Source organism: Phyllostomus hastatus, unplaced genomic scaffold, assembly GCF_019186645.2.
Source record: "Phyllostomus hastatus isolate PE091 unplaced genomic scaffold, TTU_PhHast_1.1 phas_contig_34, whole genome shotgun sequence".
Classification (NCBI taxonomy): Eukaryota; Metazoa; Chordata; class Mammalia; order Chiroptera; family Phyllostomidae; genus Phyllostomus; species Phyllostomus hastatus.
In genome coordinates this window covers 65,111,320-65,129,146 of record NW_025333857.1, presented here as the reverse complement: position 1 = coordinate 65,129,146, position 17,827 = coordinate 65,111,320, and the positions used below count along the sequence as shown (strand labels likewise).

The 17,827-nt window shown below is 45.5% G+C and overlaps 1 protein-coding gene across 4 annotated transcripts in view; it reads left to right on the top strand.

Moving 5' to 3' along the window:
- The window catches only part of BRINP1 (BMP/retinoic acid inducible neural specific 1), a 168,639-nt gene that overhangs the window by 128,894 nt on the left and 21,918 nt on the right, over window positions 1-17,827 (top strand). For all 4 annotated transcript variants that reach the window (XM_045840026.1, XM_045840027.1, XM_045840024.1 and 1 more), the window contains 2 exons: window positions 7,188-7,424; window positions 12,110-12,332. In XM_045840026.1, coding sequence (XP_045695982.1) covers window positions 7,188-7,424; window positions 12,110-12,332 — 460 coding nt within the window. The remainder of the gene's footprint in view (window positions 1-7,187; window positions 7,425-12,109; window positions 12,333-17,827) is intronic.

Below are 17,827 nucleotides of genomic sequence, written 5' to 3'. Positions count from 1 at the left end.
CCCCATTTAGTTGGCCAAAACATGTTACGTCAACTCACTTGTTTTCAGGGCAGACCCTTGCAATGTTTTCAAAGGGAGGACACTGCAGGTAGGGCCACTGAATATGAGTTAATGACAAGCCAAGCTACCATGTACCATTTGGACCTTGGGTTCTTTAAAGCATTCTTACTGTGTCAGCCTTCAAGTTCTGCTGAGGAAGGAGCTCTCTACCTAGTGAAGCATCCCGTGTCATCGAACCTCAGAACTTCTGATAGTGAAAGTGGATCTCTCATCCAAGGGCTCCAAGTCCACTCCTTAAGATCCCACAGAATAGAAGATGCTACCTTGGGACAGAAAAGGATACTCTCTCCAGAAGAGGGAGCCAGAACCCACCCACTCTTCCCCCAGGTAGCTGCCTTTCTTTATTTCCCAGAGAGCAAATGACCCATCTCGGAGACAGGGCTGAACTTCTGAATGAGTTCATAGCCTTTTTGCCCTTTCTGCACAGTTTCACCCGGTGAATTATTGTCTTATTTTCATTCCACTCCAATGAGCTGTCAGCGATGGATACCGTAATTCACAGCAATAGAAACACAAACAGATGGGTAATTGACCTGCATGCCTTCATTACGCTGGAGTTCAGAATGGCTGTTGGAGCCATAAAGTCCTCTATCTGCCAGTCTGAAATCCCCGGGCTTTCACAAGGAAGGGAATCAGGAGGACTTTTAGCAAAAGGTGCAGTCCTTGTTGTTTTCCCTTCCTGGTGCTTTTCAGAAATAGACAGAACTTGACAAGCAGAACTTAGCAGGTATAAGATAACAGCTGGGACTCCTATCGGGCTCAGAGGTACCTACAGGTAGCCACATTCTGATGTAAGAACAGGACAGAAAAATGATATTCAACCAAAATAGAACCTAACCTGGATTTCCCCCTTTCCTCTGAGCACCGTGTGAGATCATGCATTTAATATCTAATGAAATAGGTCAGAAAAGAGCAAGTCCATCAAGAAATAGTACTATGCAAAGCAATTAGGATGTCAACTAAAATAAAACAAAACTGAGGGAAAAAAAAAACAGGAAAATACATGATCTTTGCTTTGAACAAGACTTCAATTGATCCAAGGTATTCACACACTAATCTTTACTCACAGTAAGCCCTCTGCCTGGAACACAGTGGCTGCCCTTGGTCTATTCAAGGCCGTGCTCAGGTTTCAAGGCTCTGCCCACATCACCACCAATCTTCCATAATTTCTGTCTCCAGGCTTATTTTCTTTCATCTCTGTAATAGATCACTGACATTCAATATTTGACATATATTTATCAAACATCGTCTGCTACTATGTACCAGACATGGTGCTACTTTTTATGTTTGAATTATCAATTAAGTTTTTGGTCTATTTAAAATTGTGTGCCTTAGTTTTGAATCTCCAAGTAGCCCCAGTGTGTCCTTAGAAGGTAGGGTGCATCTGCTTCAACAATTCCTCACATACCTTGCTGAAGGAAGAAGAGGCTAAGAGTTCTTACCAGGAAAAGAGCAGGATCGTGGTTAGAAAGGAAGATTGGACTGGAATCTCCAGAACTCAGGGGCACCTTTAGCTTTTGTTGATCGAGTCTTCTTTTCCAGCTGTTTCATGTTCCCTGGCCTCACTGAGAACAGTCATGGAAACCAGGTGCTTGCTTTAGACAGTAATAGTATTGACAATGTTATTGGAGATCTCTAGGGATCCTTCAGAGATCCTGAAAGTTCTTGTTACTTTGGCGGTGCCCCCTCCCCCAATGGTTGAAACTCAACAATACAGTGAGCCTTCCCTGCCCACTCCCCCAGCCTTGGGTTTATTCCCTGCCTGTAAGGAACAAGGATCCTTGACCTTCATTGCTGTTCATCTAATGAGCTGACGGATCTCTGCTCTATGCCATTTTTCCCTTCAGAGTTGTGATCTTCTCTGAGGCACCAGAACTCTTTATTCTCTTCTCTAGAGAATTTGAAAGCAAGTAAATAAACAAAAAAAAAATGATGAACTTTAATCAGAAAGGAAGGAGATTATTAAGTCAGTTCTTGGTTGGAAATTTCACTGCCTGAGACCTTTGCCTATGGTATTTTCATTTTCTAGTCTATTTTTCCTGTGGATCTTTCATCCCCTAATTCCTGTTAACCCATTGGGTCTCAGCCTAAAGGCCTCTCCCATATAGGAGAGCCTCTTTGACTACCCCCATGCTATTCTAGGTTAGCTGTTCTTCCTCTGGTTCCCCCAGCAACCTTGTGCTTCTAGTAGAGCACTGTTCTCACTGCATCCAAGTGGCTTGGTGAGTTATACATCTGACTCCTTCCTACACTGTGAGGCCTGCAAAGGCAGGGAGCTGCCTGCCTCATTCACCCTGGTATCCATGGCCGGGGCACCTGGCACATACTAGGGTTTAGGCAATATGTGTGGAAAGAAGGAAAGAGAGATGAAAAAAAGGAAAGATGCAAAGAAGGAAGAAGGGAAGAAGAGAGGGAGGGAGAGAGCTTGTCCCTTCCTCTTCTTGTAAAGGCACTGATCCTATCAGGGAGGCCCCACCCTCATGAACTAATCAACTCCCCATGGCCCCACCTCCTAATACTGGGGGGTAGGGTTTCAACATAATGAGTTTGTGGGGGGGCACACATTCAGCCCAGGACAACCAGGCTCTTGTTTAAGTGGTGTTTATGCCTTTTCTCAGTCTCAGTTACTCCTCATAACAGCCCTGGAAGATGGTTATTGGGGTTTTAACTTCACAGGCAAGAAACCTGAGTTTAGAGAGTCTACAACACTCCCAGAAGGCCACTCTGCACCAGAGCAACTGCAGGAACACTAAGCCAGGATTTTGTCTCAGTTTTCACACTTGCCCGCTGGAGAGGTGGGAGGACTCCCCGGTGTTCCAGGACTCAGCTGGAATTCCTAGCTTTGGGTTCTGGGTCTGTTACTTTAGCTGTGGGGCTTCGGGAAGACCAGCTAACTTTTCAGTTCTAACATCTTCTAAATCTAATGGGACAACTTGTTTTTCTGTTGGGTTATACATATAATAGCCCTGGCTGGCGTAACTCAGTAGATTGAGCGCAGGCTGCAAACCAAAGCATCACAGGTTCGATTCCCAGTCAGGGCACATGCCTGGGTTGCAGGCCACGGTCCCCAGCAACCACACATTGATGTTTCTCTCTCTCTCTCTCCCTCCCCTCCCTTCCCTCTCTAAAAATAAATAAATAAAATCTTTAAAAAAAACATATAATAGGTTTTTTTTTTTTTCATTCGACAAATGAGTTCATGTACCTTACACTGGGTTGAATTTACTCTCAGGCCCATAATGGAAAGGCAAGGCCCTGCTCCCTAATGCTCACCCTCTGATGGGGGAGATGGAAAAATAAACATGAAAGCAAATTAATAAGATAATTTCAGTGAGTAACGAATCCTATGAAGAAGATAGAGAGGCATGTTAACATGGGTGGTCTGGGAAGGCTGGAATGCAGGACAACACAGAAGGCAGAGCCTGGGAAAAAGAATATTCTAGGCTCGGGGAAGGACAAGTGCAGAGACTGTTGAGAGGATATGACTGGCACACGCAGGGACTGGAAAAGGACAGGATGCCTGGTGTGTTCTGAATAAAGAAGAGAATGTTAGGAGATGAGAGGAAGGAGGGAGGCCAGAAAACAGAGCTAGTTCACTGTGTGCCAGAGGGAAGAAGAAATCATATTTCAGGCTGTGGAAAATACAGAGAACATGGTGAGGTGTATGTGTTGAACGTGAGGTGGGAGGAAGGACTGAGGAGGGTGGGACAAACGCAGGAAAAGAGAAGGCGACGTGGGTGTTCCCGCATCTCCATTGCCCACTCGCTCTGCGGAACACCGAAACATTCCATTTTAAAGTATAACAAGATTTTTTCCCCCCAAAGTATAATGAGATTGAGGGGGAAATATTCCATATGTTTAGCGTGGGTGAATTGGTGTTCAAATGCAACTCTCAACTATTGCCTTCCTGGGTTTTGTGAAGCAAAATTTATATGCTTGGCAAGAAGGGTGGCCTTTTTCTCTCTCTTTCTCCCTCATTTTCTCAGTTTTCCTTTCTCTTTCTCTGTGGTGTGTGTGTGTGTGCGTGTGTGTCTTTGGGAACCATGGGGACAGAATATTCCAACCTAGCCAGCAGCTGTATATCTTTCAAGCGGTGGTTCCAGAGGCCAAATCCCCCTCCAAATTATTTACGACTCCCATTGAAGCCCGCCGGATTCAGGCGCCCATCTAGGAGGTCAGCAATGGGCCCCTTTGTTGGACGCAGGTCATCAGGAGACGGCTCTGGCGGTGACTGCTCTGTGAACCTCCGCTGCTGTAGAAATGGTTATGTAACTTTAAAACAGTAATGACATTTTGCAGAAAAGTGCTTTTTAATTGCTATGTCTTCATTATTCTCTTTCAAATTTGCCCAGGAGATTCAGCCTCAGAGACAGCTCACGTGTTCTGAGTTTCCATTTTTAAAGAGCAGTCAGTTTTGCGTTTCAGCTTCTCCCACAAGCCCCCCAACCCCAAACTTCATCTGTTTTCCATTGCATTAAATGGGGTAGGTAATATTGCCTTTTGTATCCTTGCCAAACAGAGACATGGTTTGACGCAATTTTCTAAAAATGCTCTCCCCAAATTCCTTTTGGGCTGGGACCAAGAATAGAATATTTTATCCCCTACAAAGGGAGAAAGAAAATGATGAGCAAGCTAGAAAAATAGGACTGCGGGTATAGTCTATAGAATTCCTTTAAGCAACAGAAACTCAACCCCAATCCATAGACTCGGATGCCTATAGGGGATAGGGATCAGCTAAAAATAAATTTTGCTTCAGAAGTGAAAATTCTGATACAGATAAAATGACTCAATAATGCATACTCGGAAAGAATTGTAGACTTCGTTTAGAAGAAACTTTTCTGCTTGATTTGACTTGTTTTGCCCACCTTTTGGAATTTGTATTATATCCCCGTACAGCAAGCCCTTCCGGGCAGTCCCTCAAACTCACGTGGACCCGTGCTCATCGGTGTGGGCCTCACCCAGGCTCCCAGAGGCCCCCTGCCCAAGCTGTGCAGCTCTATATGGTAGAACGCCTTCCACGCACGTTCACGTAGGATATGCCTTCCTGAATAGCCCCTCCCACCACTGCTGGTTCAACAGGCCTAGAATGCGAAACCCTGCTTCTTGTGAAGTCTCTCCAAATATCTAAAGACTGCCTTCTGAGTGTCATTTTCTTCTGATTAAATACCCACAGCTATTGTTCATGCATTCTGAAGATTCTGTTGAAACTTTCAAAAACTTTCATCAGAGGAGTACCATTATCACATCGTCATCAACAAAAGGGATAATTAACATTTACTTGCTATGTGCCAGGAACTGTTCTAGACATTTTGCAGAAATTCTTGTACTTAGTCCTCCCAACAACCTTCTGATGTAGGCGCTAAAAGTATTTTCATGTTATAGAAAAGAAAATGGAGCCTTAGAAAGGTAGGATAACTTGTTTGAGATGACTCACATAGTGAGGGAGGAACCTGACTCCAGCAGGTTCCAACCATACGGCATGCTGGAGCTACCTTATTGTGGTTTCCAACCATACGGCATGCTGGAGGCCTCAGCTTCATTGCCACAATGCATCTCTCCAGTAGTCTGTTTGAGATGCCGTCTGAACACAAGTTGAAATGATGGAACTGTGTTTTTTAAAAATAATTTGAAGGCAAGAAAAGGAAAGATAAAAATCTAGAAACACAAATGTGAAGTAGATAGTGAGAGAAGTGCTGAGTTTATTCAGCAAATCCCCAATGAGTAGGGTAGGGAATGTCCCTGAAGCATGAATGATAAAAAAAAATTAATCCAAACAACAGTCCTCTTTTGCACGGTGGGTAGTAAAACCATTACGCTCGTACGCATTGGTGGCTAAAACTGTTAGCAGCTCCAAATGAAGTAGAGAGAAATGTCCCAGGTGAAAGTACATTAATGAACTAATTTAACTCAGAGTTGTCTTACTGTCTGGGCACCAGAGGCTATGCTGACATTTCAAGGGCACAGGAGGTTTTATCATGCCCAGATAAACCCTTCTCCATCATTGGCTCTGAGGATTAAGGCTTTGATAAGTTCAAGTACAGAGAAAAGATCATAAGATGTGGTAACAAGTACTCATAATCAACAACTGGCTAGTCACCTTCCCTCAGTGGGCCCTGGCTTCTTCATGTTTAAAGCAAAAGAAAGAAAGAAAGAAAGAAAATTCTCTCTGATACCATTTTCCACTAATATTTTATTTTTTATGATACAGTGGTCTCATGAAATTATATCGCTCTTGACATTTCATTCTTACCCTTGAAATTTGCCAAAGTATCCCCATTATCCACAGAATGAAGTTCAAATTCCTTAGAACTAAGCTCTTTGCACTCTGGCATCTGCTCCTTTCTGATACCTGTTTTCCTGCAGAAGGCATCCCCACCCATCCAAGTTCATTGCATTCACAGATACATTATGTCTTTGTTCTTGCTGTTCCTCTCTTCAGAATATTCTTCCTGTTCCTTTTACAGGGTGATTTCTTATTTACTTTTCAACCAGCCCAAACACCATCTCCTCTGCAAAGGTTTCTCTGCTCTCCAAGCCGTGTTATTTGCAGTCTTCGGCTGCCCGTTGCCTCCCAGGGCCGTCTCTGCTTCGGGTCTATAAAGCTGTGTTATGATGATGTGTGTCTATGTCTATCCCTGCTGATTACATTGCAAACTCCCCAAGGGCTGCGAGCGTGTCTTTTTTTATCTCCTTTTTTTATCTCTGTAGACCTAGTGCCTAGCTCAGGACTTGAGCTTCATAAATAGGGTTCATAAATATTTGAAGAAAGGAACAGGAAAGAAATGAAGGAAATAAGAAAAAATAAACAATAATCTTGTGCTTTCCAATAAGGATTTTCTCCCAAAATAGAAAAGATATATACCAGACCTCAGTCTTAGTGTAACAGTACGGAGTATGCATTTCAGAGATGGCTAGGGTCGGGACCTGAGAAGTTGAAGTAGAAGCAATGCACCCAGAGGCTTCACCAATTATGACCTGTCTGGATGTAGGCAGGCTCCGAGATATTCTGGTTACAGTACACAGGGAGAAAGCTAGCAGTTTCCCATTCCTACCCATCACCTTTTGAAGCTGTTAATGAAACACCTTCTTAAACCCCTCTGTTTCTTCATCTTGCTATTCTCCAACAGGTCTGCAGATCATCTTCCCTCAGTACCTGCAAGAGAAGTTTGTCCAGTCGGCCCTGAGCTACATCATGTGCAACGGCGAGGGCGAGTACGTGTGCCAGAACAGCCAGTGCCGATGCCAGTGTGCGGAGGAGTTCCCCCAGTGCAACTGCCCCATCACCGACATCCAGATCATGGAGTACACGCTGGCCAACATGGCCAAGTCTTGGGCCGAAGCTTACAAGGACCTGGAGAATTCAGGTAGGGGGCCTGGCGTGTTCCTGCTGCGTGAATGGCCCTGAGCCAAGTCTGGAAGAGGAAACTGTCTGACTGGGGTTAGGCTGCTGTGCGGGAACAGTGACTGACACCCTTCCCCTGCCCCCCTTTTCACTTTGGAGGGTCCACAGCAAGGTCTAGTAGCTGTCATGGGGCAGGGCACTCAATAAATCTCCACTGAGTGAGATAATGAACAGTGTAATCAGCAGTGTGGTCCTGGGATGTATTGTCTGGAAGCCTCTGGGGAATGGAGAGTTAAACATATTTGTATTATTTCCCAAGTCTGTCGGTCTCTCTAAATCAACACACACACATATAGGTAAATACACATATGTATATATACATATATATGTCAATGTTCATATAGATACCCAAAGAAGTCAACAGACTGTCAAAGCTAGAAGTCACTGCTCAGGTCACTTAGCTATTTCCTGCTTTTCATGGCTCAGAGGAAGAAAGTCTGTCACCTAAGGCCACGTGGATCTCAGCCTTCCTGCAGCTTCTAGTTAATGGGAACACCAGGCATTACTCATGTAACCACGCAGATAATTGATACTTTAATCATATCTGTAGAACGGGAAGCTACGTGTGAGCGCATCACGTAGACCTGGAGGTTGATGTGGTCAGGAGGGTCAGGGAGGAAGGACACCCTCAGGAAGAGCAGAGTCTGTGTGTCTGACTGTGGTGCAGAGATCAGAGGATGAGTGCAAGCCAACCGGCCGGAGGCCATCCCCAGGCGCCAACGAGAGAGATGCCCCATGATGTAGGTTAGGGCAATGGCAAAGGGAGCCCAAAGCGGGAAGCGTGCAGTGGTGCTGAGCTCATTACAAGGGAGAACTAGCAGGACTTGAGAAAGGAAGAGTGAGATGAGATCCAAGAACTCCTTTTAGGCATGTTTGTCAGACACTGTGATGGATGTGGGTACCATTCACAGATCTAGAACACCCTGCACGGTTTGGAAAGAAAACTGTGTTCAGCTTGGACACGAAAAGCTTGGGAATCCTTGAGACTCCTGTGAAGAGATGCCAAATAGTGGCATAAAGTATGTGCTCGGATATCTGTTAAATAAATGGACATATAGAGAGAGCATTAGTGTTTTAAAAACAACTCTATATTCCTTAAATCTATTACAAGAACTGCATTAGAGTAAGGAACAATGTTGCTGTGTTGCAGAGGAGGGAGGCCGCCAAGACCCAGTGTCTCCCCCAGGGTTACACAGTAAATGATGGAGTCGGTAATGGAATCCCTGATTCCGGACCCCGTGCTCCCAGCAGCTTTTGTACCTTATTAATTCCACTTTACCCCCCAGTCCTCAGTTCCCTCATCTGATAAATGAGAGGACATGTTTATGTGTTTAATTTTTGAATTTATTCAAATATGTAGCCAAAAACCCCTTTGATCAAACAAAATCATACCTTGGAGCTACTGTGTACCAGAGATAAAAGCTGAGCTCTGTGGAGCTGTATTTGAAAACCACTGGTTTCCATGAACTCCAAGTCCCCAACCAGCTCTGAGCGCACACGATGCATCAGTGATTTCTGCTCTTAAAAGGTCATGCAGCTCCAATGGAGCCGTGGATGCCTTAAGAATCTGCACCCATTAGTCCATTTAAAATCCTAGGAATGCATAAAAGCGAGAGGTTCTGAATGGAAATGTATTGTGATGATTATCTGGCCTCAAACAAAAGAAGCGTTTGATGAAATGCTTTTGCAAAGAGATTCTCCCCATTGCTAAAAAGCAGAAAAGAATGCAAGCCATGCACATGAGCAATAAGGGTCTTGAGCATGTGGTCCTTATTCCCAAAGAAATGACTGCTTTGAGTGGGTGGGTGGGATGCTGATGTGCTGAGATTTCACAGAGTAAGCTCAATAGTCCATGGAAATTATTGGCACCATGATTTCTCCCCAGAGGAGCACACATTTACTTTAGATACCATGTACTTATCCATTTGACATGTTTTTACCCATTAAGACAAATCCGTCCATCCATACGCGTCTTTGTGGTTTGTGCATGTGCACTTTCCTCCGTCTTATTTCAGTACCAGGTAATTTGGAGGGATTTATGACCAGCTAAAGGTAGAAGCCATAGATTCTTTGGTGGCTCCACAGTTTGGTGGTCAAATAGGACCAAGTTCACATGCACAAATGGGGGTCTGCTTGTCCTTATTGGGAAAGGTCCCTTCCGCTTTTAGTCAAGAAAGTATTGGTTTGGCCAAAAAGCCTGTTTAGTTTTTTCCATAAAACAAAAGACACATTTTTTCATTTTCACCAATAACTTTATTGATTTAGATATTTTGAGTATGTCGGCTATCTCCCACATGGTAGAACATTGATTGTTCTCAATTAATGTCTTGATTTGATTGCTATCAACTTCAGCTGGTCTAACCAACCGTGGAGCATCGTCCAGAGAGAAATCTCCAGCATGAACCTTTGCAAAACCACTTCTGACACATTTGATTGGTCATGGCACCTTCTCAATACACTGCACAAATCTTTCTTTGTGTTTCAGTTGCATTTTTACTTTTCTTAAATTAATAAAGCATAATATGCCAGAAATGTTGTGTATTTTCTTCCATCCTCGATATCAAAGTGACTACACAAAAATTCACCAGTTTTGATTAAGTATTTTTTAAATGTGTGCTGATAATACAGCTGTCACAATACACTCTAACAAAGTTGTTTAAAATGAAGTTAAAGACAACTAAGTGCGACTAGAGCCATCTTACGGGAAAAAAAAAACAAATGGACATTTTTGGCCAACTCAATAAATCACTTTAACTTTTAAATTATGTTTTCTTATCTGACCCGAATTCGGGTTCATGGGAAGGGCTGTGACCTCCAAAGTCAGCGGAGCCGTCTGCATGCATGTGGTCGTCCCACAGGAGCAGCGCTGGCCTGGCCCGAGCCGCAGAGTCGGGGCCGGCGCCCTGCCAGCGGCCTGCTCACTGAATGCCCCCGTCCCGTCATGCAGCCCTGTGTCATCCTCTCAACCTCCTGCTACCGTCCATTGAGCACTTTCTGCATTTCGGGAACTATGTAGGCAGAGACAGTCCTGTGTCACTGTTTCAACATTTGAATTAGATGCTATTGTACCTGCCTGACAGATGGGAAAACTGAAGCGTCAAGAGATTAATGGTGGCCCAGCTGTTGGGTGGGTGAGACGCAGTCTGCAGGCATATGCGTGTCTGCCTGTCAGTAATGAGGTGCCTGAATTCTCAAGGAGTCAGAGGCAGTTTTCCTGTACGTGTGTTTTCAGCGCCTTTTATTTTTTTTCCTCCCAACACACTGATCTTCTTTTTTTGTGTTGAGAGTAAACGGAACATGCTAAGTAAGAGCATCCGAGTCAGAGCCAGTCTAGAGTTCTGTCATCACTGGCTGTGTGACCTTGGCAAGTTATCTACTTCTCTGTGCCCTAGTTTCTAGAAAAGGGGGTACTAAAAGCGCCCACCTCAGCAGTTTGCTATAAAATCACTAATATGTGTTTTCCTGTGTTAGGTGTTTAAGACTGAAGCTGGGGCTTATTGAGAACTTTGTAAGCATTTTTTAAAAAATAAAATGAATGCCTAATAGACCTGAAATCTCCCTGTAGGTTTTAGAACATAAAGTGAAAATATTGGGCTCAAGATACATGTACATATGCATTTTATTATGTGCATAATCTAATCATTTTGCCTTTTCACCTATGAAATGATTAACCTCTTAATTCTTTTAAGTTCCCCGCTCGTTGAAGGGGGACGTGGCCGAGGTAGAGCAGTGAGAATTAGATCGGAAAACAGCAGCTCCGGTTTCAGTCCTGCCTCTTGGCGCTCACGGGTCGTTGTACCTTCAGAAAGTCATTTCTCACTTTGCACTTCGGTTTCCCTATAAGCAGAACGAGAGAGCTGACCCAGATAATTTCTAAGTCCGTGTCAGGTCGTAGCACATGCTGACACTCGGAAACTGAGCACCACAGAAGCAGAAACCTTCCCCCAGGAGACTCCAGAGTTTGTCCCCATCTCTTAAGCTGGAGTTTTCCAAAATGGGACATGACATAAGACGTCATGAACATACAACTTCCCGTGAGACTGGGCACACAGGAGGGGTGTTGATCCATTTCAGTTCTCGGTCAGACTTGAAGAATACATCAAAGAGAATGTTTCCGTTGGTGCAAATATGTCCTTAAGACCTATACATCCCTTGCTCCCTCTGTATTTCAAAGTGAGAACAGGTACAGCAGTTTGGTCAGGTAATAGGTAATAGTATCGGGCCAGAATTTATTAACATTGTTTTTGTCCTACTTATTTTTACAGCTCCCATTGTACTGCAGGCATGTGGTCATGGTTTTCTGTGCACCGTAGAACTGGATAAAAATTGTGTTTAGTTGATGCCGAGTAAATATCCATCCAAGTGATAGTGAATATCGTTGTCCAGCTGGCATTCAGAGGACAGAAGTTTGGAAAGCCCTCTCTTGCACATGATGCAGGTTCACTCCTATAGCAGCCAAGCCAAAGACCCTTCATGGGAGGCACAGTGGCCCCTGCACTCCCTCCTGGGAGTGGAGCAGGCCAGCGCCATGTTTATGGGCCTCGAGCAAGTTAGCTTTATTTGCAGGCCTGCTTTGTTGGTTGGTGAGCCACCTCAGCTGGGGCTGTCTTGCTCAGCCCTTCTCTCCTGGCCTTTGTCTCCCACTAGATGAGTTTAAATCGTTTATGAAGCGTCTCCCCAGCAACCACTTCCTGACCATTGGGAGCATCCATCAGCACTGGGGCAACGACTGGGACCTGCAGAACCGCTACAAGCTCCTGCAGAGCTCCATGGAGGCCCAGAGGCAGAAGATCCAACGCACCGCCCGCAAGCTCTTCGGCCTCAGCGTCCGCTGCCGCCACAATCCCAACCACCAGCTGCCCAGAGAGAGGTAAGCACTGGCTCCCTCTACTGCCTCTGCAGGCTTGGACCTGGTGCTAGCTTGTATTTGCTTGCTGCAGGGAGAAACGCAATGCAGGTGATGCGTTCGGGGGTGTCAGAGAGGCTTTGCGTGATCCAGACCGACAGTTTTCTGGACGGTCCCTGGCTTCTCCCCTGCTGGCTCTGGCTGCACTGAAACAACAGGTTTCTCACTGTTTCCTGACTATACCCTGAACTTTCAGCCTCTGTGTCCTGTCTGATCCATCTGACTGAGGAAGGGAACCGACTGCTATAGGAAATTATTCTGGTTGCTTAAAATGCATTTTCTCTTTCAATTTAAAACTACTTGGAAAAGCAGATGTTAGGATTCCATCTTAAGGGTGAAGAAACTGGCTTACCTAATTAATCAGTCAACTGTTTACTGAGGTCCTTTGATCAGGCAGGAGTAGAGTGAAGCAAGTAAGGCACCTGCCATGAAATATTTAAGGGGGCACGCCCTCTCCGGGTCCTGTGAGTGCAGGGTCCCCACCTGAGAGTGAGCGCCTCCTTAAATGCCCAGATGCCTCACTTGTCTCACCCTAGTCTCAGCCCTGCCTTTGATGTACCAGGTGTGCGGATGAATGGCACACAGGGTAAACAAGCCAGACAGCATTTAGCGCTTGTCTTCTCTCTCAGGGCCCGGGGGGAAGGAGCCAGAATTCACATCCAGGCCTTTCAGGGTCCATCTCCCATAGCATTCAGGAGCTAGCCGCGTCTGGGGATTTCTGTGGCTGTGGCTTGCGGGTTTCCACATCGGCGCTGTGGAAGAGCAGAATACAGGCTCGGTTACTCTCCACCCTGCTTCAGCCGAAGCAGCAGCTGTGCCCTCGTTCACCTCATGTTTGGAGGTTCCACATTCAATGTCATTTGGAAAGAGATCTGCTCCTAAAATGATTGAGGCTAAGTCACATTCGCTGAGGAGATTCTGTGTCCGCCACATATCAGTATATAGGAGTGTTACCCTCTGCCCAGAGACCATAAAACCGAAGCTCAGGGAAGTGAAGTGATTGGTCTAAAACTACAGTGTGAAAGTCAGCGGTTCTCAGCGGGAGGTGATTTTTTTCCATTTAGAACTGTCTGAGGACATTTCTCATGGTCTTGTCGGGGGGGAGGTGCTATCGCACAGGGTGGCCCCCGCAGCAGGGATAGAAGTCAGTGGCGCTGAGGTGTGGAAACCCTAACCTAAGAGGAAGAGACCAGATACCCCGACTTTGTGAATTTAAATACTGTGTTCTTAATCCCCATGCTCTATGGGCTCAACTTAAAAATCACTGTGCTTGTCTAAACAGTCTCCGTCCATCCCAAATACCTGTATCCACACACCCGTTTTACTCTCATTTTTCTAAACTCAGAGCAAATGCTGCCTCTTTCATGAAGTCTTCCCAGATTGTACCAGCCAATACAGAAGGCTCCTTATTTTAAAATCCCATGAGCCTAAAAGCCCTGCCTCGGTCAGCATATTTTCCTGTCTTTTCCCCATTATAAAACCTCTTTCTTCTACACTTGCCTGTGCTCATCCCTGTTTTCTTTGCTCCTTTCAACTCTGAGCCCATTGCTTTGCACAGGATGTGTGATAATTATTTTGTGAATCAGAAAGAATTTCTCTGGCAGTTGCTCACTTGCCACCATGCTGCAGAACCAGGGGATAAGAAAGAGGTTCTGTCTCAAATTGGTCTCCTTGTCATATGCCACAGATGTCCCAGCAGCTACCATGAGTGAGTGTCTGAAGTAGATCCCACTTAGATCCCTCCAGTGCCTGTCCTGTGACCTGCTGACCTGCTGTGGGCCCTTGGAGACTCTCCGAAATGCCCACCGGACATGGTGCTGCGAAAGATGTGTTTTCCAGGAGGAGTGAGGAGTTCTGTTGGCAATCAGGAAAACTCCATATAGAGGGCTTGCTAGGGTTGACATAGCGAAGTACCACATACTGAGTGGTTTAAACAGCATACTGATTTTCTCACGGCTCCAGAGGCTGGCAGTCCGAGATGGAGGTGTCGGCAGGGCTGGCTTCTCCTGAGGCCTCTCTTTGGTGGGTGTCTTCTCCCCGTGTTCACATGGCCATCCCTCTGTGTGTGTCTGTGTCCTACTCGCCTCTTCTTCTAAGGACTCCCATCCTGTTGTATCAGGGCTTACTTCAGTGACCTTGTTTAACTTCACTGACATCTTTGAAGACCCTGTCTTTAAACAGAGTCACAGTCTGAGGCACTGGGGTGAGGACTTGAACGTAGGAATTGTGGGGAGATATAATGTAGCATAAACACCATCAGGCTTTTGCTAAGATCCTTAGGTAAAGCAACTGTGCATCCCCAGGACTGACCACACTGAATGCACATCTGGTGGAAAAGGGTAATCATTACCAGGTTTGAAATGGACATGCCTGCGGTGTTGCTGGCTGTCACCTTAGAGTATAAAGTGAAGGGTCCAAAGACCCCAAGACACTGGGAAGACATCAATGGAAAGTGAGAAGAAGGCCCAGGCACAGAGCATAGAGCACAGAGCACCCAGGGCATGCCAGGTATAGGGAAGGCTCAGGAGCTCCAGGAGAGGAGCTACAGGCATGAGGAGGGAGGCGGGAGGGACAGCTTTGGGTGACGGAAGGCACACTAGAAAAAACCAGGGGTCTGAATTTGAGATCATGCCCTACCGTTAGCAAGCTCTGTGATGCCCGAGCAAGTCCCTTCACTTTTCTGAGCACAGAGGCCCACTTCCTGTGCAAGCTGTCCGGTGTAGATGGCTTGAGGTGTTCTGCCTCCACCAGGACCGTCAAAGAAGGAACTCGCAGCGTTGCCTTCTCTCCTCCTGAGGCGAGAAAACTTGCCCGACTCATACCATCCCTCTTCCACTCACCTGGAGAGGATGTCTGGAATTGCACCTGGGCCAGTCACTCTATCACACTCACGTAAGGGGTATTGAATGCTGGGTACTGGGGAATACGGGGCATAGAAACTTGGCCTGTGCTGGTCCGTCTGAGGCTGCACCTCCTTGCTGGTTGAGGGCTCCTGACATCTGAATCGAGGGTTTTAATGAGCATTTCTCACACCGGCAGGCAGGACACCTCCTTGCCTGGGAGCACTGTCAGACAGAGGTGCTAACCCAGGGGATCTTGGGCCACCTGAGCGGAGCCAGCTGGAATCTGTACATGAACTGACTGCTAGGCCGTGCTTTGTCTGTGTGCCAGACTCTGTGGGGGACGGGTCCACCAAGCAGATGCTGTCACTACCACATGTGGCACAGGGATTTTCACTTGAGTGGCAGGCAGGCAGCAGCGTGGTGGAGGCTAAGTGGGAGAGGAAAAGAGCTACAGGCACACGCAGACGGGGTCCACATCCTGGCTCCATCATTGATCAGCCAACGGGCTTTATGTAAGCCCCTCACCTCATCTGCAGTGTGACATAATAACACTTGCCTTCAGGTTAAGTGTGAGAATTAAGGTTTTAAAATTTAAAAGCCTAGTAAATGCCTGCCTCTGTTAAAAGATAGTGGAAGAGATACTAAGAGGGTCGGGGTTGGAGAAAGATGGAAAGAGAGAGTTGTCACTGAGTATACGTATTCTAAATGTTAGGTACTGTTCTATGCATCGTGTATGAATTAACTAATTTCCTCCTTACTGCAACCTTGAACCTAGGAATTCTTACTGTTTTACTATTCTTATTTTACAGATAAGGGAACTGAAGCATAGATAGTTAAATAGTGTGCTCAAGATCAATAAATATTATTATTTTATTTTTTCATTCACCATTTATCACCCTATAACCTCTTCCACCTCCTCTACCCACAAGGTGTATAAATGGTGACTGAAAAGATTAAAAATAATAAAATAAAATAAATTATTTTGTTACTACTAGAAGAGATGTTTAGCTATATAAACTATAGTGAAAAGCCAAATACAGCTAATGAGCCCTCTGTTTCAAGGCGTGCTGGGATCTGTACATTGGGCTGGAAGGCAGAGGGTGCTCTGCTTATCAACTCGTGCAAAACAGTTCTCTGAGACCAAAAGGAAGCTGTAAGCCTTCTCACAACTCAGCTTTGGAAGTCAGAGAGCATCGCCTGAACTGTGTTCTATTGGCTAAAAGCCCAGTCCAGATTCAAAGGTGTGAATACTGGGAGGTGCGGATCACTGGGGGCAAAAGGAGTCTTCTTTGGAGATGATTTACCACAGGATAAATTGAGTATAATGAGAGCTAGAGGTAACTATCCCATATGTAGGGCAAATAAGATTAATGATAATAATAACAAACACAAAATAATAATGATTGCTTATTGAGTAACTAGTGTAGCCAGCAGTGTCACCTGCGTATACTAGAGCCCTGGGGGACTTACTACCATCTTTGAGCCTCAGTGTTCTCATCTGTAAAATGGGACTAATAATAGTACCAACCTCATAAGTCTGTTTTGGAGATTAGGTCCTATAACCCACATGAAATACTTAGAACAGTGTCTGGCAGGTGGAAAACACTCAATATATGTTAGCTACTTTTCTTATTGTTATTTTTACCAGGCATCGATATTTTGCATATAAATTGTTCATAGCCCACTGTAATGCTCAATGACTTTGAGTATTGATGATGATGGCATATATCTTTTCATCTAATCCTTATAATATCTCTGAAGTTGATGCTACTGAATTTGTTTCATAAATGAGACAACTAATGAATCAGATATGTAATTGCTGTGCCCAAGGTCACAGGGCAGGTAAGTGGCAGGAGTGCAGTTGTCTCGCTGTCTCCGTTGGTGGGCTTGGCGGTCAAGAGTGCTATGTAGGTTTTCGGCAGTATCCGGTGAAAGTCACGGGCTGAAGAACCAGGATTAGAGTTTACAGTCTCTAATGCAATGTGCTGAGATTTAGGAAGTGGCCCCAGCCGTGGAGCCCTGAGTCAGTTCTGAAGCCCAGGCCGAAATCCAGGCAGATGACATCAGGCACATTTCCTGTAGTTAGAGAGAAGGGGTCAGGTTCAGTGCAGGTCAGCACGGCAAGCACTTCCTGTGAGCTTACTCTGTGTTGAGCTCTGGAAGCACCAAAACAAGTAAGACTCATCTACCCCAAGGTTTAGTGCTTGTTGGAATGCAAGATACTTCCAGACCACACTTGCCCATGGGGCGGTCCAACATCTCACCAAAAATTTATTGGGTGCTCGTAATATATAAGGTTATTGGGGGGACCCAGGGATACTGTGGTTGATTCCCTTTAGCTTATGTCGGAGCTGGCCTTAGTGTCAAGGCACTGTGATTGGACAGGTCAAGGGAAGGCTGGAACCCACAAGGAAGGTTTCCAAGGGTTGTTCTGTTACCAGGAGATTCTTGCCCTGTGCAGTTGGAAAGGGGGAAAGATTGGGAGGTAGACTTTCACTTTGGCTGCTACTATTATCCACACTTGGGACTTTCTGCCCATCTGCAAATGGGCATCACAATTTCTTCCTGCCTCAGGGGATCTGTGCCTGGAAGCACTTTGTAGACTCTGAGTACTCT